This window comes from Gopherus evgoodei, chromosome 6 (genome assembly GCF_007399415.2).
Source record: "Gopherus evgoodei ecotype Sinaloan lineage chromosome 6, rGopEvg1_v1.p, whole genome shotgun sequence".
In the NCBI taxonomy this organism is placed as follows: domain Eukaryota; kingdom Metazoa; phylum Chordata; order Testudines; family Testudinidae; genus Gopherus; species Gopherus evgoodei.
In genome coordinates this window covers 108,522,377-108,544,907 of record NC_044327.1, presented here as the reverse complement: position 1 = coordinate 108,544,907, position 22,531 = coordinate 108,522,377, and the positions used below count along the sequence as shown (strand labels likewise).

The following is a 22,531-nucleotide window of genomic DNA, read 5'->3' as shown; positions in this document are numbered from 1 at the left end:
CTATATTCTTTGTTCCCAGAGGTATACATTTACTGTTAGCTCTATTAAAAGGCATATTATTTGCTTGCACCCAGTTTACCAAGTGATCTAGATCTCTTTGAATCAGTGACCTGTCCTCTTCATTATTTTCCACTCCCTCAATTTCCCTGTTATTTGCAAACTTTATCAGTGACGAGTTAATGTTTTCTTTCAGGTCATTGATAAACATACTAAATAGAGTAAGGCCAAGAACCAGTTCCTGTGAGACACCACTGGAAACAGATCCACTCAACATGGATTCCCCATTTACAGTTACACTTTGAGACCTATCAGCTAGCCAGTTTTAAATCCATTTAATGTGTGCCATGTTAATTTGATATCAATCTAGTGTTCAACTCAAAATATCATGTGGAATCAAGTCGTACACCTTACGGAAGTCTAAATATATTACATTATATTAACTTTATCAAGAACTTGTAAGCTCATCAAAAAAAATCAAAGTAATTTGACATGAGCTCTATCAACCCATGTTGCTTTTCGTTACTTACATTATCCACCTTTAATTCTTTGAGTCCTGTCGTGTGTGTGTGTGTGTGTGTGTGTGTGTACACACACCATATATAAAAATAAATATATAAACACACACACATATATAAATAAATAATATATAAGTAAAAACTGACCTGGATGTTAGTCTTCTTGCACATTATAAATATGATCAAGTTATGATCACTTGTATTAAGCTGCAATTAACTTTTAGTTCTGTGATCAGTTCCTCTTTATCTGTTAGGACAAGGTCTAATATAGAATTTTTCCATGTTGGCTGCAACATGTTTTGAGCTAGGAAATTGTCACCTACAATGTTTAGAAATTCCAAGGATGTTTTTGTACTAGCAAGATGTGACCTCTGGCATATGTCACTCAAACTGAGATCCCCCATGATCTCACAATTTTTTCCCTATTCATTATAGACAGGTGCATAAAGTGATAGCCATCCTGTTCCTTAGCGTGATTTGGTGATCTGTAGCAGATACCAGCTAATACCCCCATCTTGTGCTTTATCTTTTAGGATAATCCAAAAGCTTTTAAGATCATTTTATTTTGCATTATCAGTGACACAGAAACAGTTAGTGCCATTTTTGACAAAGTGCCACTCCTCCACCCCTTCTGTTCATTCAATCCCTTGTAAATTGACATTAACATTCCAGTTATGTGAGTCATCCCACCAGATTTCAGTCATATCAACTAGGTTGAATTTATACTCATAAATAAGCAATTCCAGTTCCTCTTGTTTGTTATCCAGGCTCCTACCATTGGTGTATAAAGGATTTTTTGAATTGCCCTCTTCGTGTCCTTCGATTAATTTTATTGTCAGCATACTTGCTCATAGACTTCAGAAGCCTATCCAGTCTTACAGTGACATCTCGTGTCTTGGCTTTGGAAAGGCAGCACACTATCCCTGTTGTATGCCTGCCCCTTTTTAGAATGTTCCTTTGAGTTTTCTGAATATCAAATCTCCAACAAGGTGCATCTGGCTTCCTTGGACAGTTGGTTGGCCCAAGGTTTGTGGGTAAGCTTGATTTTCTTACAAGTTGGGCTGAGCTGCCATCCAGCAGGTTCAAGAGGATGGAGAGATGTACAGGACACATTTGGAACTTGAGAGGTATCTTCCATAGTTTCCATGCTGAGGACTGATATCAATTGGAAACCTCAAGCTGTATGGAATTCTCTCTGGTGGCCATAATCTGCCTATCCTCATCAGTCTCAAAGCATAGAATGCTGTCTTGACCTCTTACCTCTGATGGTTATGAGCGGCCAGGCCTCCTCTCTGACTTCTCACAGATTCCTTTGTGGCCATCTCTATTCTTCCTTGAACCTGGAATACTGGTGTTTCCTAAATATGGCTGTTCTGGAACTCAGCTTCTCAGCAGCATCTCAGTTTGCCCCTCCAATTTTTCTCCAGCATAGCCACCAACTTGCACTTCACAGAAATCCCTTCTATCTGAGAATGTGGCACCTCCATTGCAGGTCACCACCATGGTTCCATTGCTGAGCATCTTGATATCACATACAGTGCTGAACCTGGAAGGAAAGCCTCTCACACTCCCTCTCTCAACTCTGTCCAAAATTGTCCTGTTAGCTGCCTCTGTCTGTGGCTCTTGAGTTCACCTAGGAAGTGACTTTTTATACCAAGTTGTCTCTGCTTTCAAGCAGATTTATATAACACCTACATATGCTCTTACTGTTAAGTTGTTCCCACTTGGGAGTGCTATAGCCAGGGCTACTCAGATTTTTCAGAGGCCCAGGGCAAAATCTGAAATGGGACCATCCTTCTAAGTATGTTACCACTGACAGGAGGCTCTGGGGTGGGGGTGGGGTAGTTTGGAGAGCAAACCACGCAGCAGAACCTTGGCTCCTGTTCCATATGGCTGGGCCCTGGGCCTCGGGCCCCTTTCCCTGCTCTGGGCATTGTAACCTTAGGTTTGGCTTGGTTACCCTTCTGTCATGACAGAGGGATCAGTTTTGGTGAGTGGCATTGTGACCCTGTGCATCCTCACTCAACTTGGGGGCCCTCTCAGCTAGCAGCCTCAGACAAAGTCCTCCCTTCCTCAGGCAGCCCTGGTTATAACACTTGTATTCCAGGCATCCTATTGTACCTCAGTGCACCTCATTCAAAATCAATGAAGAGGCCAATGTAAGTTATATGTATAAGGGACTCTAGTGATGTTCTTTTAGGCATGAACTCTATTCCCCCAGAGATCATTTCTTAAATTAACAAAAAAGACATCTATTTGTACATGCTTAGGTGATGCATGAACAGTGACCTAGGCAGATGGTGTGTAACACTTATGCTGGGCTGAGTCAGCAGCAACAAGGACCAGGTTCGATATCTAGGGCTTCATCTTATCAATACAAAACAGCACAAGCTCGAGTCCCCACCCAGTAAACTGTGAAAAGTTAATACCACTCCAGTTGCCTCTAAGAGGCAATACTTCCCCACTCACAAGCACCGAGAGTGTGTGTGTAACAAATGAGCGTTTTTATGAAAAGGGAGAGGGAACTTAGCATTAATTTGGGAAAATACCACCAGCACCACCACCACCACCACAATTGAAAGGCCTGTAACCATCAGTTAACACCCATCCTACAATAGTCTGGGCAGTGTCCTTTGCCTCAGTTTCTCACGTTTGTGGTGTGAGAGTACAACCTTTAGCATACCACTCCCCTTTCCCTCTGTTGCACCCCACTCACCATTGTCCTTGGTCAGCAAAGACTCAGAGTTCAGAAGTGTATTCATAGGGGTTCACCCCAAAAAGGAGGAAGATGTTAAGCAATGTCTCCGCTGTTGCCACCACCTCTGTAACTGGCTCACTGCTGTTGTCTGCTACCACCTGCTGCTGTGCTCTGCCATTGCTGGCTGCTTGCTGCTGCTGCTGCATCATTGCTGTTGCTTGCCCACTCAGTGCCACTTGCATGATGCCATGTTCTAAGGTTCCATCACTTAGCCTGGCTCTTACTGGGAAGTGGGGTACTTGTCTGCTGCTGCCTCTTCATTGTCTTTCACCGCAATACTTGAGGTCTTCAGACCACAATTTGAAGACTTCAATAACTCAGGCATAGGTTAGGGGTTTGTTATAGAAGTGGATGGGTAGGGTTCTGTGGCCTGCTTTGTGCAGGGGGTCGGAGTAGATGATCACATTGGTCCCTTCTGACCCTAGAATCTATGAATCTATGAATACTGCCCTGCCCGCCCCCGCCAACCAGGCCCAAGGCTTAGCCCCAAGGTCTACTCATCAGTGATTTCAGTTCTAGCAATCACTGACCAGAAACAAGGATGCTCACTTGAGTCCAATCAGCTCTGTCTTTAAACACTGGAGTCTAGGACTCTCTAGGCAGAGTCCACACCATCAGCTAGGAATCCTCTTTCCTTTTCCTGGGAATTTGGCAGCCCCAGATCCTGCTTACCAAGTGAGATTCTGTTTAGGATGACCCCCTCAGCAGGGCATGCTAAGTGTAGTTCTGCTGCCCTTTACTTATACACTAAGAATAACATTTCATTACCTCTGCATCCAAAGTGATTTGTAACCCAAAACCAGCCAAAATTGATCACTTTGGCAAAGCAGATCTTTCTGCTGAGCCCCTGGGAGAGTAAATGTAAAGCACACATGGGCTGCTCCTGAAGTCTTTCCCCTCAGCTCATTACTAGATGCAAGCATCTGAATGAGTGCTTATATTTGGAATGGTATGATATATAGAGGTTGGCATTTTAATCTGTATGGGCAAAAATATCTTGTGTCCTGTACTTAGAATATTGGGGTTGTAAGAGACCTCAGGAGGTCATCTTGTCCAATCTCATGTTCAAAGCAGGACCAACACTAACTAAATCATCCCAGTCAAGGCTTTGTCGAGCCAGATCTTAAAAACCTTTAAGGATGGAGATTCCACCACCTCCCTAGGTAACCCATTCCAGTGCTTCATCACCCTCTTAGTGAAATAGTGTTTCCTAATATCCAACCTAGACCTCCCCCACTGCAACTTGAGATCATTGCTTCTTGTTCTGTCATCTGCCACCACTGAGAACAGCTGAGTTCCATCCTCTTTGGAACCCCCCTTCAGGAAGTTGAAAGCTGCTATCAAATCCCCATCTCTCTTCTCTTCTGCAAGCTAAATAACCCCAGTTCTCTCAGCCTCTCATCAGTCATGTGCCCTAGCCTCCTAATCATAGACTCATAGGTCAGAAGGGACCAATCTGATCATTTAGTCTGACCTCCTGCACAAGGCAGGCCACAGAACCCCACCCATCCAATTTTATAACAACCCCTATCCCAGGACCGAGTTATTGAAATCCTCAAAATTGATTTGAAGACCTCAAGCTGCAGAGAAACCACCAGCAAGCGACCCGTGCCCCACGCTGCAGGAGAAGGCGAAAAACCTCCAGGGTCCCTGCCAATCCGCCCTGGAGGAAAATTCCTTCCCGACCCCAAATATGGCGATCAGCTAAACCCTGAGCATGTGGGCAAGAGTCACCAGCCAGCATCTAAGAAGGAATTCTCTGCAGTAACTCAGTTCCCATTCCATCCAACATCTCCCCGCAGACCATTGAGCAGACCTATCTGGTGGTAATCCAAGATGAATTGCCCAAATTAACGATCCTATCATAACATCCCCTCCATATACTTATCAAGCTTTGTCTTAAAGCCAGGAAAGTCTTTTGCCCCCACTACTTCCCTCGGAAGGCTGTTCCAGAACTTCACCCCCCTAATGGTTAGAAACCTTCGTCTAATTTCAAGTCTAAACTTCCTAATATCCAGTTTATACCCATTCGTCCTCGTGCCTACATTAGTACTAAACTTAAATAATTCCTCTCCCTCCCTAACGTTAACCCCCCTGATATATTTATATAGAGCAAGCATATCCCCCCGCAGCCTTCTTTTGGCCAGGCTAAACAAGCCAAGCTCTCCTTTCATAAGGCAGTTTTTCCATTCCTCGGATCATCCTTGTAGCCCGTCTCTGAACCTGTTCCAGTTTGAATTCATCCTTCTTGAACATGGGACACCAGAACTGCACACAGTATTCCAGATGTAGTCTCACCAACGCCTTGTATAACGGTACTAACACCTCCTTATCCTTGCAGGAAATACCCCGCCTGATGCATCCCAAAATCGCATTTGCTTTTTTAACAGCCGTATCACATTGGCAACTCATAGTCATCCTGCTATCAACCAGTACCCCAAGGTCCCTCTCCTCCTCCGTTGCTTCCAACTGATGCGCCCCCAACGTATATCCAAAATTCTTATTATTAATTCCTAAATGCATAACCTTGCACTTTTCACTATTGTATTTCATCCTATTTCTATTACTCCAGTTTACAAGGTGGTTCAGATCTTCCTGAATAGTATCCCTGTCCTTCTCCGTGTTAGCAATACCCCCCAGCTTCGTGTCATCCGCAAACTTTATTAGCACATTCCCGCTCTTTGTGCCAAGGTCAGTAATAAAAAGGTTAAATAAGATCGGTCCCAAAACCGATCCTTGAGGGACTCCACTAGTCACCTCCTTCCAGCCTGACAATTCACCTTTCAATACGACCCTCTGGAGTCTCCCCTAATCATTTTCATTGCCTTCTGCTGGACTTTCTCCAATTTGTCCACATCCCTTCTGTAGTGGGGGGGACCAAAACTGGATGCAATACTCCAGGTGTGGCCTCACCAGTGCTGAATAGAGAGGAATAATCATTTGCCTCGATCTGCTGGCAATGCTCCTACTAATACAGCCCCATATGCCATTGGCCTTCTTGGCAACAAGGGCACACTGCTGACTCATATCCAGCTTCTGATCCAGTGTAATCCCCAGGTCTTTTTCTGCAGAACTGCTGCTTAGCCAGTCAGTCCCCAGCCTGTAGCAGAGCCTGGGATTCTTCCTTCCTAAGTGCAGGACTCTGCACTTGTCCTTGTTGACCCAAGGCCAGATTTCTTTTGGCCTAATCCTCCAATTTGTCTAGATCACTCTGAACTCTATCCCTACCCTCCAGCATATCCAGCTCTCCCCACAGTTTAGTGTCATCTGCAAACTTGCTGAGGGTGCAATTACTTAGGAGGATGTTCCATCCACTGGAGAGATCAGTACTTACATGCACAAAGTTATTTGCATACTTCCTGGTTACAGAAGATGGTGTGTGTTATGGGGAGGTGAGATATGCAGAAAGGAATAAGGGATAGAATTACTAGTGTGAGTCCATGCATGTAATTGTAAAACTTTTTTGTAAAGTTTTAATTCTTTTAGCTGCTAATAGTAGGTGGAAAACAACAAGGAAGGAACAATCCGTGAAAACACACCTACCTTTCTTTCTGGGATCTGTTGAGGCTCTGCAGTATATTCTCACCTCCAAGGGCCAGTCACCCCACTATGTAAGGGGAAATTCTGTGTTGACAACTGAATCACCATCATGCACAGAGCAATACGTTTTATCCTGAAGCTGCTCTGGAATATGTGGATGTAGTCTGAGGGACCAACATTATCAGTACATTTTGAGTACTTGGGTCCAGGGCTATCCCTAGCCATTTTGGTGCCTTATGCAGCTCCCCTGCAGGGTGGGTGTGTGTGGCCTCAGGCCTCCCAAGGTTCCTGATGCCCTATGCAGCTGCATACTTTGCATATGGGTCGGGACAGCCCTGCTTGGTGAAATCTCTTTACTACCCACATGTAGACCTGGAACACACACAACTTCAGCTATCAAAATGGGATCTGTTTCCCCACGAACCAGGGATTGTGCAGTTGGGTTACATAGGACTGGCCAGTGCACAGACATATCCTGGCTTCCACGTAACCCATCAGTGACCAGGTGGCCTGACACACTCCAGCTCTTTCAGCTCTGATCCCAGGCCCCCCCCCGAATTCCTGCAGCAGCTGCCCATCATTATACATCAACCTCATGTCGATCTCCTCCACTGGGATTCATTTCAAGGGCTCCCCAATTTAGGGTGACGTATCTGGCCACTGCCCCACCTTCCCCAAACACATAGGGCAGGTCTGAATACACAGAAACAACCTGCCACAAAATGAAAAACAATCCTACAGCCATCATTAGTAGCTTCCCAAGTGACTTGCATATGCAACCTAGGAGTTCACCTAATCTCTGATCTGACATGGAGCACTATCCTCACACAGAATCAATAGGACGCCTTGTGGGCGTAGGCGTCTGCTCTAGCAGACTGCATTGCTGGACTTATTTTGGATGGCAACAATGGATTAAAACATTCAGTGATGGGTCCTACGCCCTTTGCGCAGTAGCATAGGGATTGCAAATTGCTTTTCCCCCTCATCAGTGGGGCAGCTATTGTGATAGAGGCATTCATGCTGTAGGGAAAGGCAACTAGAGAGTAGGAGAGGGTAGCTCTAATTTCCAGCCAGGGCTCTGTGGAAGACCTTCCAGCAATGAGAAATGTGCCAAATCAGCATATCTCCTGGCCTGCCCAGCCCTGCCCTGCCCCGCCCCGGGCCATCTCCACTTGCTTTGCAGTTTGACAGCTGGTTCTGGGTGCCCAGCAGAGAAAGGTTGCATATAGCTTGTGCCTATGCACCACTTTCCCCCAATCCACTTCTCTCCTAGTTTCACACTGCCATGTGCCTGCAGCTGGGGTTGCAACTGCACATCATGAATCCAAATGTGAGCTTAATGCTTGTGTGTAAACCAAACCATAGTGCTGAAATGAGACTATAGGCCAAACCTTCAGTTGATTTAAATTGGCACAACTCTATTGACTTCCATAGAGAGATGAGATTTTGCACCAATCTGAGGCCCTATACCTCAGAATGTCACTTTTGCCCTTTAGGGCAAAGAACAGAATGTGTTGTAGTGCACACACCCCTGCTCCCCGCAGTGACACAATGCCCAGTGAATGGTTGTGCTACCAGCTCAATGAAATGAAGAATTAGGAAAGAAAAGTGCTGACTGTGTATGAACAGTAACTGTATTTGTCATGATGTTTTATTCCCACAACCCTCTCCCATCTACTTTCTCTTCTTCTGCTTCCAGAGAAATGCATGGGAGAACAAATGGACATGGTGGTCAATAAACTAAGGCATAGGTGAACTGATGACTGAAATCAGTTCCTCATTCAAAGACCCTTCACTAAAAACATCTTATCTGTTTTCCCTAAAACAAAGGGGACTAAGCTGAGAAGTGAGGCTATCAGGCCCCCATCCATAATAAAGGACTCTAGAGAGTAAACTTGGGTATCTTCAGTTGCATCCAGAGGAGATCTTGAAGCCAGTGCAGATGATGGAGCACATAAAGCATTTTCTGGGCACAGAACAGTTATGCTCACTTGTTGGGGAAAATTTTGGGATGGGGGGAGCCTATACAGGAGAGATGGGCTCAACCTAAACCAAAGTAGAACCAGACTGCTGGCACTAAACATTAAAAAGGTTGTAGAGCAGTTTTTAAACTAGGAGATGGGGGAAAGCCGACTGCTGCAGAGGAGCATGTGGCTCAGACACAGACTTCTCTTAGGGTTGAGTCTAATGATAAGAAATCTCCAGGTTATAGTCAGGAACAGAGGACGGAAGAGGAACGTCACATAAAAAAGAATCTGGCACATCAGAAAAGGGCAGACAAATAAACAGGGACAAGTTTTTAAAGTGCTTGTACACAAATGCTAGAAGTCTAAATAATAAGATGGGTGAACTAGAGTGCCTTGTGATAAAGGAGGATATTGATATAATAGGCATCACAGAAACCTGGTGGACTGAGAGTAATCAATGGGACACAATCATTTCGCGGTACAAAATATATCGGAAGGACAGAACAGATCATGCAGAGGGAGGAGTGGCACTATATGTGAAAGAAAATGTAGATTCAGATGAAGTAAAAATCTTAAGAGAATCCACATGTTCCATAGAATCACTATGGATAGAAATGTCATGCTCTAATAAAAATATAACATTAGGGGTCTATTATCGACCACCTGACCAGGACAATAATAGTGATGATGAAATGCTAAGGGAAATTAGAGAGGCTATCAAAATTAAGAACCCAATAATAGTGGGGGATTTCAATTATCCCCATATTGACTGGGAACATTTCACTTCAGGACGGAATGCAGAGGTAAAATTTCTCGATACTTTAAATTACTGCTTCATGGAGCAGCTGGTACAGGAACTCACAAGGGGAGAGGCAACTCTATATTTAATGTGGAGCGCAGGAGCTGGTCCAAGAGGTAACTATAGCAGGACCGCTTGGAAATAGTGACCATAATACAATAGCATTCAACATCCCTGTAGGGGGAAGAACACCTCAACAGCCCAACACTGTGGCATTTAATTTCAAAAGAGGGAACTATACAAAAATGAGGGGGTTAGTTAAACAAAAGTTAAAAGGTACAGTGACTAAAGTGAAATCCCTGCAAGTTGCATAGGCCTTTTTAAAGACACCATGATAGAGGCCCAACTTCAACGTATACCCCAAATTAAGAAACACAGTAAAAGAACTAAAAAAGAGCCAACGTGGCTTAACAACCATGTAAAAGAAGCAGTGAGAGATAAAAAGACTTCCTTTAGAAAGTGGAGGTCAAATCCTAGTGAGGCAAAGAGAAAGGAGACAAACACTGCCAGCGTAAGTGCAAGAGTGTAATAAGAAAAGCCAAAGAGTTTGAAGAACGGCTAGCCAAAAACTCCAGAGGTAATAACAAAATGTTTTTTAAGTACATCAGAAGCAGGAAGCCTGCTAAACAACCAGTGGGGCCCCTTGATGATCTAAATACGAGTGCTTAAAGACGATAAAGTCATTGCGGAGAAACTAAATGGATTCTTTGCTTCAGTCTTCACGACTGAGGATGTTAGGGAGATTCCCAAACCTGAGCTGGCTTTTGTAGGTGACGAATCTGAGGAACTGTCACAGATTGAAGTGTCACTAGAGGAGGTTTTGGAATTAATTGATAAACTCAACATTAACAAGTCACCGGGACCAGATGGCATTCACCCAAGAGTTCTGAAAGAACTCAAATGTAAAGTTGCGGAACTATAAACTAAGATTTGTAACCTGTCCTTTAAATCGGCTTTGGTACCCAATGACTGGAAGTTAGCTAATGTAACGCCAATATTTAAAAAGGGCTCTAGAGGTGATCCCGGCAATTACAGACCGGTAAGTCTAATATCAGTACTGGGCAAATTAGTCGAAACAATAGTTAAGAATAAAATTGTCAGACACATAGAAAAACAAACTGTTGAGCAATAGTCAACATGGTTTCTGTAAAGGGAAATCGTGTCTTACTAATCTATTAGAGTTCTTTGAAGGGGTCAACAAACATGTGGACAAGGGGGATCCAGTGGACATAGTGTACTTAGATTTCCAGAAAGCCTTTGACAAGGTCCCTCACCAAAGGCTCTTACGTAAATTAAGCTGTCATGGGATAAAAGGGAAGGTCCTTCCATGGATTGAGAACTGGTTAAAAGACAGGGAACAAAGGGTAGGAATTAATGGTAAATTCTCAGAATGGAAAAGGGTAACTAGTGGTGTTCCCCAACGGTCAGTCCTAGGACCAATCCTATTCAATTTATTCATAAATGATCTGGAGAAAGGGGTAAACAGTGAGGTGGCAAAGTCTTCAGATGATACTAAACTACTCAAGATAGTTAAGACCAAAGCAGATTGTGAAGAACTTCAAAAAGATCTCACAAAACTAAGTGATTGGGCAACAAAATGGCAAATGAAATTTAATGTGGATAAATGTAAAGTAATGCACATTGGAAAAAATAACCCCAACTATACATACAATATGATGTATAATTTAGCTACAAGAAGTCAGGGAAAAGATCTTGGCGTCATCGTGGATAGTTCTCTGAAGATGTCCACGCAGTGAGCAGAGGCGGTCAAAAAAGCAAACAGGATGTTAGGAATAATTAAAACGGGGATAGAGAATAAGACTGAGAATATATTATTGTCCTTATATAAATCCATGGTACGCCCACATCTTGAATACTGTGTACAGATGTGGTCTCCTCACCTCAAAAAAGATATTCTAGCACTAGAAAAGGTTCAGAAAAGGGCAACTAAAATGATTAGGGGTTTGGAGAGGGTCCCATACAAGGAAAGATTAAAGAGGCTAGGCCTCTTCAGCTTGGAAAAGAGGAAACTAAGGGGGGATATGATAGAGGTATATAAAATCATGAGTGATGTGGAGAAAGTGAATAAGGAAAAGTTATTTACTTATTCCCATAATACAAGAACTAGGGGTCACCAAATGAAATTAATAGGTAGCAAGTTTAAAACAAATAAAAGGAAGATCTTCTTCACACAGTGCAGAGTCAACTTGTGGAACTCCTTACCTGAGGAGGTTGTGAAGGCTGGGACTATAACAATGTTTAAAAGAGAACTGGATAAATTCATGGTGGCTAAGTCCATAAATGGCTATTAGCTATGAAGGGTAAAGAATGGTGTCCCTAGCCTCTGTTCATCAGAGGATGGCGTTGGATGGCAGGAGAGAGATCACTTGATCATTGCCTGTTAGCTTCATTTCCTCTGGGGCACCTGGCATTGGCTGCTGTCGGTAGACAGATACTGGGCTAGATGGACCTTTGGTCTGACCCGGTACGGCTGTTCTTATGTTCTTATGTTGGCAGGTACAACTCAAAAGGATCACTAAATCGGTAGCCCTTCATGATCCCCCCCAATGGAAAGTCTTTGAAATGCTGAGCATCAAAACAAATTATGTTTAGGAAAAAATATGTACATGCAACACGTGTTGTGCAAAACCTGTTATGCAGGGCATCTTATAGTTCATATCAATGGGGAACTAAAAAGTACATTTTTGGGGTAGCCTATTGGAATAAGTAGGCAACTATGTTTAAAACGGGTCTGTAATAGCCCATGTGTGGCTCATTTCTGACTGAATATATAGTTTGTGGAATTCAGCCAATACTGAGAATAATCCTCTATTATTTATGCTGATTCACAGTCACAAATGTGTCTTGATTCAATATGTGACAGATTGCCAAGTCCTGTCTTGGTCTGACATCACAGAGCATAGTGATACTGACAATAACAAAGAAACCACCATCTTCTTAGTATCTTTTACATCACCTAGTTTCTCAGCAACATTAGCCCTAGTGGGCTAAAACAAATGAGTGTTTAACTCATGCAGTAAAATAATTACATCAACCAGCTTGCTTTCTCCCAAAATGGAGAAGAAAACTAAACTTGTTTGCTATGTAGACTCTTTGCATGCACCTTTGTTTTTGTAGTTTAAATGTCATTGAAGAAATAAACTTATTTGACACATCATCTCTTTTCAGTGTTTGCACTTCTAAAATCACAGTGGGGGAAGTTTTCTAAGCAACCAGATCAAGAAAGAATTTGCTGGAATTAAAAAATCTAAGCAGAATCATTCAAAAACTTGGGAGACAGCATGCTTGTGTGGAGGAGAAGCATTGAAGGCTCTGCAGGCTGAAACAATGGTGCATAAAATATCCCAATAGACACTCTTTCAGGCAGTCTTCACAGAGAGCTCAAGAAATGAACAGCCCCAGACTTTGAACTACTCTTCTACTATTAGAAATGTTCCTTCACCCTCAAAGTCATCCCCATAGGTCATGCTTTAGTCATACTGGCTGGGTGACACGGGGTAAGCTTGCACTGCATTGGAGAAACAGATTACCTCATTATTCAACACTGTTTATCCTGTACCTTTCAGAAGCACTATGTGCACTTTTAAAAAGTGCTGTAGATAAGAGTGTTGCAAATGGATTTATTTCAGCAAGCTCACTTGCTTGATAGGGTTTGTCCCAAACTCTGCTAACACACACCTAGCATTGTTCTTTCCAACCCTACTTCAAATCTATTACCGTTCCTTCACTATTAATTTAGTTTACTATTTTTCAAAACATTTACTAAATTCATATTTTAATACTGCTAATCTGAAGTTGGTCTCCAAAAATAAGATGGTGAGGGTTTTGTTCTACTTAGTTAAAAGATGGTTTGAAAAAAACAACCAACCAGTTTATGGCCCTAAGTATGTGCATAACTTTAAATACATGAATAGTCCTGTGCTTAAAGTTATGCATGTGCTGAAGTAACTTGCTGAACTGGTGTCTTAGAATGTAAAATCTTTGAGGCAGGGATTATCATTTGTTACATTTCTATATAGTGCCTAACGTGGGATCCTGACCTGGTTGGGAACTCTAGGCACTACCACAATATAAATATTTAATAATAATATTAATAAAACAATCCAAATAGCCTCCAAATTGAAATGCATTTAAAATCTGGATTTGGGATTACATTTTCATCTTGAATCCTGTTGTGTGAGAATAGTAAAGAATTACAGAAAGAAGTTGATTTCTTCTCAGACTGAAGAAGGGACTTTGTTGGAATAATGAACAGTATAAATCCTAAAGCTACCCTCGCTCTTCGCTTCACAGTAGAGCTTCTCTCTAGAGCCTTCCCTACCTACAGATTGAAAAACAATACAAACATCTTCCCCTTCTTTTTCTATACAGTCTTCAACAAGAATTAATAGTTAAACTCTAGAGCCAAATGAGTCACCAGTTTCATCATTCATCCTGATCTGGTCAACTTCTGGATAAGGGTTTATTTTATCAATTCACCTGGATTCTCAAGTCTCAAATGTTGTCCTGTTTCATGCAACTGGTTTAACACTCTTAACAAAAGGATTATCCTACTTCAGGGAGGCTGGGAACTAAGGATTATTTCTAACCGCATTACGCAGCTGGGTTTGAAATCAGAGAATGCTACCTATTGCTCCTGAATACATTAATCAGTTTCAGCCATGTAGTAACTTGGGTTCAGTTATATCCATTGACAGCAACTAGCATTGCCCTGTATTTTTCTCATCCAGTGTTATCAGACTGGGCCTTTGATTTAAGGTTGGGTAAGCTTCCAGCTGCATTATGGCAGTAAGGTGAAGAGCTGAAACTTGTCAGATATAGCATCCCTTAGGCTTGCACACTTTAGACGGGGTCACTTAGGAGAAAGCTCCTAGAAAACCATTTTGCATGCTTCCAGACCACGGCTGCTGGTGTGTGTTGAAACATCAGCAAATGCCAATATTGGGTCCTGGTCATTAGATAATTAAGTGGACTTCCGGATCTATCAATCTCACGCCTTAGTTCATTTCCACTTCCTGCAGCTCTGCAGAATATTGCTTATTTGCCTTTGAGAGATATCTGGGATGCTTGTGATGCTCAGCAGAAGAGGTGAAAACGGTATCTTTAAAATAGTATTATAAAATTGTCAGTTTAAGATAAATCTAGCATAAAAATGCACAGAGTTATTTTATAGTACTTTGAATTGTCAGTGAAATCTGGATTCAGACTCAGCAACTTGGAGAATTTTTTGGGTAATTTTAAAGAAAAAAGCAGCCCTATTATTTGTTCTTTATTTTCAAATGATATTGGAGCACAGAACAACAGGTGCACTCCACACACTTGCATATATACTACCTACACATACTACCCCATTTGGGTGAGCAACCAGACATTTGAATTGTGCCAATAGAGTAGCTGTGTGCCAGCCACACACATTTAAATAAGATTTGCAAGTGCTAGGGGTACATGCAAATTTGGGGCCTTTATTGACTAGCTCTAGTGATAAGGATGGAATTTCTGCATTAAATAGAAAATCGACATGTGTTATGACTGTGGGATGCTAGTCTTGTACGAATTTAGAGCCAATTTTTCCGCTGAGTTACCTCTGTGTAAAGCTAGTGTAAATTACCTTCAGTGAGTTTGAATTTAATTACACTGGTGTAACAGAGCAGAATTTTGCCTTTGGATATTAGATAGTAGCTATCATGAATACTAGTAATTAAAATCAAAGTAAATTAGTGATGAATGAGATGCCATTTTTACATATCCCAAATTTTACTCTAAGGCTTTGAAGCCATTCCTCAGACTTATGAAAGATTCATCATTAAAGAAGGGCTCAACCAAAAGCCCAGATCCATAAATTCCAAACTTTGTGTGTGGTGGTGCAGAATAAACCTGGATCTAGATCTGGACATTTGCACATCATCTTTCTCTATATGATGACCTGACCAAATCCCCCTGAACTTTGGGGTGTTCAGACTCTGGAGCCAGATCAGAGTCTTTCAGATTGTATGAATCTCTCTTTATAAGTTTCACACAATTGCACTGACATGGAAGTGTTCAAATGAAGAATCTCTCTTACAGAATCATTACCCTTAATGAAGGTTGCTTCGTTTGCACATATATACCATGATGAAAATATATAGACACTCACAGTACTTCTACATCACCCCCAGAGGAAAAGGCAGCCCATACTAAAAGCTACTCTCATTCAGACTTCATATTGTTCACCCCCTAGCCACCATCTCCTGCCTCCAATCATTGATCAGGATTTCCTAATAAAATATCTAAAACATTTAAATTTTATAGTATTATACAGAAGACTTGTATTCTACTGAAGTTTTATTTTTTAAGGAAACACATCTAAGATTACTAAAATGTGCAACTCTATTGTATAGTCACATAAAATGCTTTAAGTTTTTTAGCTACGATGTTCTTACATTTCAGATTAGGACACTGGAAAGGCTTTCTGGAGGTCTAATTAAAGTGCTTGACTCATGCCCATTTCCAATGTGTGGCTGTGCTACACACTCACATTGGCATCAGACTCCCTAAGATACACCACATTTTTTTCTCTGCTTATTCTGGAAGGAAACAATTGTTTTCTCTTTCTTAATTTCAGATGCTAGAATCATTAAAATACACCCTTTCATGTACAGATCACTTGGGCCATATCTACATTACAGCGGCACTGCAGGTGTACCACTATAATGCTATAATGTAGATGCTTCCTATCTCAACAGAAAGGGATTTTCCATCGATGTAGTTAATCCACTTCTCTGAAAAGCTGCAGCTAGGTTGATGAAAGTGTTCTTCCACTGACCTAGCTGCATCTACACCTAACTACAGCACTTAGGGCACAATTTTTTTCACAGCTCTGGGTGACAATCAGGTTGCTTTAATTATTAAGTGTACACCAGGCCTTGGGAAGAGACAGTAAAGAAATTAAAAAGTTTCATCATTCGCTAAATAGCAGGAAGTTCAACTGCAGGGAACTGAAATGAAAATTGCTGGGAGCAGACAAACTTTTACAGTCATGTCCACTGTAGTTTTAGTCCTAGGTCATATGCATGTGTGTATGAAAAGTAAATGAATAGAAAATTCTGTACTTACCATAGCTTCAGCAACTCAGTGTCTGCAAGTCTGGTAAAGAGCATGTACTGCAATATTGTGAGGCAAAAATGTTTCTGTCCTTCAGAGTGCACTTCCTTTTTTGAAAGTCTATGTGGTCTGTCCAGCCTTCACAGGAAGCTATAACAGCAAAATCCTTGTTTTGCATATTATCAGAGGCCTAACAATGCTTACAGCTGTATGTATTTTCTTGGGATACAATATAGGGCTGAGAAGGAAAAGTGAAAGTGAATTAACATATGTTCATTATATTCAAAAGGATGATAAACAGGTTAATGACTAGATGAGAAAATAGTATGAACATTTTCCCACTAGTGTTTGGTTGAGTTCAAAATCGTATTTTGACTCCTTTCTTTTTAAAAGCCTTCCATGCTTGCTTTCCAGCAACATTCAAATGTTCAGGCTTTGCTAACATCCTCCTGAATCCATCACCTTCCTGCTCTAACATTGAGGAGTGTTTGGAATTTGAACCCAGAACCCTGCCAAAAACGGGTGGAGCAATAACCCTCTGTTCAAACACCTCTGAATGTTTGGCTGTTCAAAATTCAACTCTAGATCGAAACAGAAAGGAATGATAGTTCAAACATGTTCCTGCTCTATCACAGGGGAAATGTAGTCAAGCTAGTTTCTCTATGCCTCAGTTCCCCTCCGTAAAAAAACGGGAATAATAGTACTTCCCTATCTCACAGTGTGTTGTGAGGATCACTACATTACAATATTGTGAGGTGTATAGGTACTTCTTCAATGGGAGCCTATAAGTAATTAAGATAGGTCCACACTGCAAAAGTCTAATCTCTCTTTAATTAAAAAAGAAAACCTCTTTAAACTATTTGCTTAGATAGCAAAAATCAGAAGTAGGGGGAGTGATGGTGCCTTTTCTGGTTTCTTATCTTTTGTCAGGGATGCCTCCTTCAAAGCCTTTCTGTAAAAACCTTCAGTGATTCAGAGTCTGAGGCAGATGTGAGCCAACCCAGCCTGTCTCACATTTCTTGTGAAATCAGCCAGGGCGTTTTCATGCAGAATAATCACTCTGGCATGCTTTTTGAGCAGCATGCACGTAGAGTAATCTATTTTACTATATGTGCTATTTTCCGCCCCTGAGTTTAACAATGGGCGTGAAAGTTTTAAGTATAGATTTAGAAACCTCTGTCATGAGCAGCAGAAACAATAGCTCTGGCAAGAGTCTGTCTTTTGGTGCTATGTTCACTTGCTCTCCCACACTCACATATAGTAGTTCTCAAATGTTGCCTCTCCTGGCCCCCACAAAGAACTGATAATAAACCAAAACGTTAGTTCCATGAATATTCAGAGCTTTAAAAACTAGGAAACCCCCTCAAATAGTTTCTTAAACATTTTATTGACTAAGCATGTGGATCTAACTCTCAACAGGATGTGTGGTGAAGAGCAGGAGATGAGATAGTAATTAAATTAGATAAAGGGTTTTTTTAGAAAAATGTGATGTCACAATAATGGGATTCCACCGAGAACAGTAACTCTTCACCCAGCTCAACATATAAAAAGTCTGACATGTCATTGTGAGGATCCCAAAAACATCACCCAAACCCAAAGCCATTTAAATGTTACTCTTCCAATCTACAACTACTACAGCCTAGTTTTTATATAGTGCTTTTCATCAGCAGATCTCAAAGTGCTTTACCAAGGAGGCAAGTACAATTATCCCCATTTTACAGAGGGGGAAACTGAGGCAAGATAGGTGAAGTGACATGCCCAAGATCACCCAGTGGCAGAGTCAGGAATAGAACCCAGTCCCAATGCAGTGTTCCACCCACTAGGCCACCCTCTTTCCTACTAAGTAGTGAGAGTTATCATCTGGGGTACTTCCTCATGTCTGATGTATGCAAAAATATTCCAAGCTACTGTTAGACCTAAATAAAAATGTAGCAAACAAAACGAGGTATGCCAACCTAACCAAAGTCAAGCTAACAAAGGTTTGTGGGTAATCCCTAAGTAAAAAAAAACTAAAAAGCAGCATGTCTCACAAAGCGCTAAAAAAAAGTAAAATAAAAAAGGGGCTGCATTCCTGGTATAGTACCAACTGTGCTGTGTCAAAAACAGTTCCTTTAAAAAACTAATACAAAATCCCAGCCTCCCTGTTTTCACTCCTTGGTTCAGTTCTCTGTCTGTTTTAACTCCCCTACATTCCTAACTTCTGGTACTTTCTAAAATATTGTTAACCACCTAATGCTGTAAAACATGTATACTTAAAGTGTCTAGTTTCTAGTTGTTAAAAAAAGGGGGTGGGTTGCTCCAGTAAATAACTTATAACGCAACAAAACTGTCTTTATAGGCTTATACTAAAATGTAAAAAGCAAACTGGTTCTCTCAAAAAACAAGCTGCTCTCTATTAATGCGTGCACTTGTCAATAAAAAGCTTTTAATCAAACCTTGCTGGTGTTGCCTGTTTCTCTCGCGGTCAAACAACAAACTTTGCCGTCTGGGTTAAAGTCCCTAACACTACATTCTCATTTGCTCTCACAGTGTAAAGGAAGCCTTAGTATAAATATGAATCAAGCCCACTAATTTTTGTGTTACAGCTATAACCAACAGTAAACAAACAGATGAAAGGCAGGTTAGATTTTGGTCAATGAGAAAATGATTTGATATTCATATATAAAGTTATTTTTTTCAATGTTATGCCTCACTCTACTAGCTGAGGACATAACCTGTGTTTGAAGAGAGCAAGGAAGAAAGCTAGAACAGACAGAGAACGTTAAGAAGCCAGTAAAGCTGGGGAGTTGGGGAAAGTCCAAGTTGGGAGGATGTCAGGTTGTCAGGAAAGTTGCAAGGGGGCCTGAAGAAGAGGTTGTGGGGAGTATCTAAAGCTGGGTATCTGTCATGTCCCAGAGAGGGAGTGGGAAGTTGTCACTGCCAATCTGCATCGTCTGAGATTTGACCGTCACTAATTCCAGGCAGAACACTGCCAGCCCTGCAGCCCCTGGCTCCCCACTTGCAGATCATGCCTCTGCTAGCTGAGCGACACGGATCAAGGAAACAGTAAGTCAAGAGTCACAAAATATGTAAATGATTTACATCAATACTTCTCTTTTTTTGCCAATAATGACAAATGATTTTTTCTTGGAGACATAGGGTAGCATGTACCCCAGTGCTAAAAGGAAGCAAATAAAAATACACATGGAACACCAATCACACCAGCCAATCTCCTTAAACATGTTTATTTTCCCTCTTATTTTGGTTTTGATTAGCGATTGTTGAAGCTATAGGCACTCACGAAGCATACAATTCCAATCCTTCTGCCAACAGGAAGCTTGAGCGGTAGAATAATTGCAGAGTTCATGCATGCCTTTGAAGGCTGTATTGTTTTCATAAGAGATACCTGTCAAAAAAAAGAATATTAGAGAATTCACATAGAGAGTAGCTATCATGTCAATCAGATAGTTTATCTTATTTTAAGTAGGTGAATGTCACAGCTTACTGGGAATATGATCTCAGTGTCTCTCTAATATGGTTCTAATGTAGACTGAACAAGTCAAAGAAGGCCTGATTTTTCAGAAGTGCTGAGCCCCTATAACTCTGATTGAATTCAGCTGGAGTTATGGATGCTTAGCTCTTCTGAAAACCAATGTATTTTAATTTGGTAAGGTGATTTGATTGTGCATTACAGTAGGAAACATACTTGGATATGTAGGCTCATTATTATGACATTTACCTTCCTGTGTTATAAACAGGCCAATTGTGAATTGCAGGAGTGAAATAAAGCAGCTCCTGTAATTTTAGGGACTTCACATTTAGTTGGAATGGAGAGGAGGTGCTGGAGATGTGACTCCCTTGTTGAGGGATGTGTGGCCCCCACACAAACCCTAACTTAGACCCGGGCATGAATGCCCTCAGGGGTGTTACACTTCTAGAAGACGACATGGCTGAGCTACATTCCAGCAGGCCAGTTCTGTTCCCAGTCTTGCCTGTGCCCTGAAAGCAACATGTCCCTCCTTCCCCTGACCCTGTGGGTGAGAGAGAGCTGGCACAGGGAGCAGTGCAGCTACCTTTACCAACAGAGTTCCCCATGTGCTGGGGGACTTCTCCAGTGGCGGGTCCCTAGTGGCTTAAAGCCACTTTGAACCAGAAAAACCTTACAGGCCTTTCCTGCATTTTTGCTGTTTTTTGCAGGGTCTCCCCCCCCCCATTTAAATAAAAAAACAATTTTCATCATTTTCAAGGTGGAAGACTCAAAACTGCTGTTAAAGTAATACTAGGAGGTCTTATTAAAAACTCACCAAATAAGAAAATTCAGGGTTAAGAACTTTCAACTTGAACTGAGACTAACTCCATTGTTTGCCTCCCATTTTCTGTCTCTCTCTCTGTGATGTAGAGTCTAACTGAAATTTAAGGGCTCAATTTTCAGCCTGGATTTGGCCAGATCTCCATTCTCATGCCTGCAATTTTGTGAGCACAACACAGGTCATAAAGATGCCCAGCTACCCAATTTGCAGGTGCACCATAACTGAGCACACAATTATTTGCATCCAAAAACTGCAGACAAGATGGAAGCTGGGTTTTTAAACACTGTCGCAGAACATGGATCTAATTCGGATATTTAACAGGGTTTATAAATTTCATATGTATGATGCACACATAAATATTTCCACTAGGGTTGCTTTGGAAGGGGTACAGGTCATGATGCAGCACAACCTTTTCATTTAAATACACTTTATTTGTTGGAAGGCGTTAATGGCTGCTACCAAGCAGATCCGATCTAGACACACACAGACCTCGTTAAAGCTATAGGGGTGCTAACCACCCTTCCTTCAGCAAAATGGAAGGAGCAACTAAATGCCTCTTTATGCAGTAATAGCTGGAAACAATAGAAATTCACTACCCAAGTGGATATTCCATATGGCAAGACCGACCAGAGGTTAAACTGAGTGGGTTGAGAGATTTCCCTGTGACTCATTGCAAACACAACAGCTAATGGGCGGCTTAGCAAGCCATTTGTGTGAGAGAGGCAGAAAGCAGAGAAAGCCAGCTGAAAGGGAGAAAGCAGATGTAAACAAACAGGATTGCACCAAAGAATACCTGACATGGGTCATCAATTTCTCCTTCTACTGGAGAGGCACCACATACTGTTTGGGCCAAGGGGCAAAAATACATTACCATCACTCACCTTTTTTTAGACTTGTACAATTATTTTGCCTGAGAACAGTAGCTTTTTTCGATGCTGTCACCTTGGCATGGCCTGCCCCCTGGTCCTGGAGCAGGATTATTACACTGACGAGTGCGAGTGCGTTCTCCTTGCACGCAGTGAGACCAAGCAGTCCAACAGCTCCAGCCCCCATCAGTGACCTTTTTATCTGTATTGGGCCAAACCAGCATTAGTCCAGCAACCTGCTGCCTTGGGTGTAGTGGCACAGGTGCAACTATTTGAAATTCAGGAAGTAACTATTTTGAAGGAGCACAAGATGGAACCGAATTCAGCCCGCACTCTCTCAGCTCTGGTGGCTCTAGAAACCCAAAGCAGTAAAAACTCATTTTCATCACAAAGAACCCAAGAGACTGGATGCTGAAAACACATAGGGCCACTGGCGCTGCTGGGTGCTCGGCAGTTTTGGAAATCCAGCCATATATGTAAGTGTCTAAAAATCAAATGCAGAGCTTCACTTTGGACACCTGTTTTATTAAACCTTGACCACAAGGAATAAATCTATTGCATAAGAAGGGGCCATTTCTACAGTCACTTTTCATGGCAGAACTGCATTAAAAATAGCTATTTTTGCCTCAGGCCTTGTCTACAGTGGGGGCCAGACCCTCAGTGGGTGTAAACTGGCACAGCACCATTGAAGTCATG

General features: G+C 41.8%; 2 protein-coding genes across 2 annotated transcripts in view; both read right to left on the bottom strand.

The window, feature by feature from the left end:
* FYB1 (FYN binding protein 1) overlaps window positions 1-16,763 on the bottom strand; it is a 150,676-nt gene extending 133,913 nt beyond the window's left edge. The window contains exon 1 of the mRNA XM_030566629.1: window positions 16,693-16,763. Within this exon, the coding sequence (XP_030422489.1) occupies window positions 16,693-16,695 (3 nt within the window). The 5' untranslated portion in view covers window positions 16,696-16,763. The remainder of the gene's footprint in view (window positions 1-16,692) is intronic.
* A 3,135-nt stretch (window positions 16,764-19,898) lies between these two features.
* Window positions 19,899-22,531, bottom strand: part of C9 (complement C9) — a 32,698-nt gene continuing 30,065 nt past the window's right edge. Inside the window, exons 11-12 of the mRNA XM_030566755.1 lie at window positions 21,851-22,037; window positions 19,899-20,065 (exon numbers count right to left, since the gene is read on the bottom strand). Coding sequence (XP_030422615.1) covers window positions 21,871-22,037 — 167 coding nt within the window. The 3' untranslated portion in view covers window positions 19,899-20,065; window positions 21,851-21,870. The remainder of the gene's footprint in view (window positions 20,066-21,850; window positions 22,038-22,531) is intronic.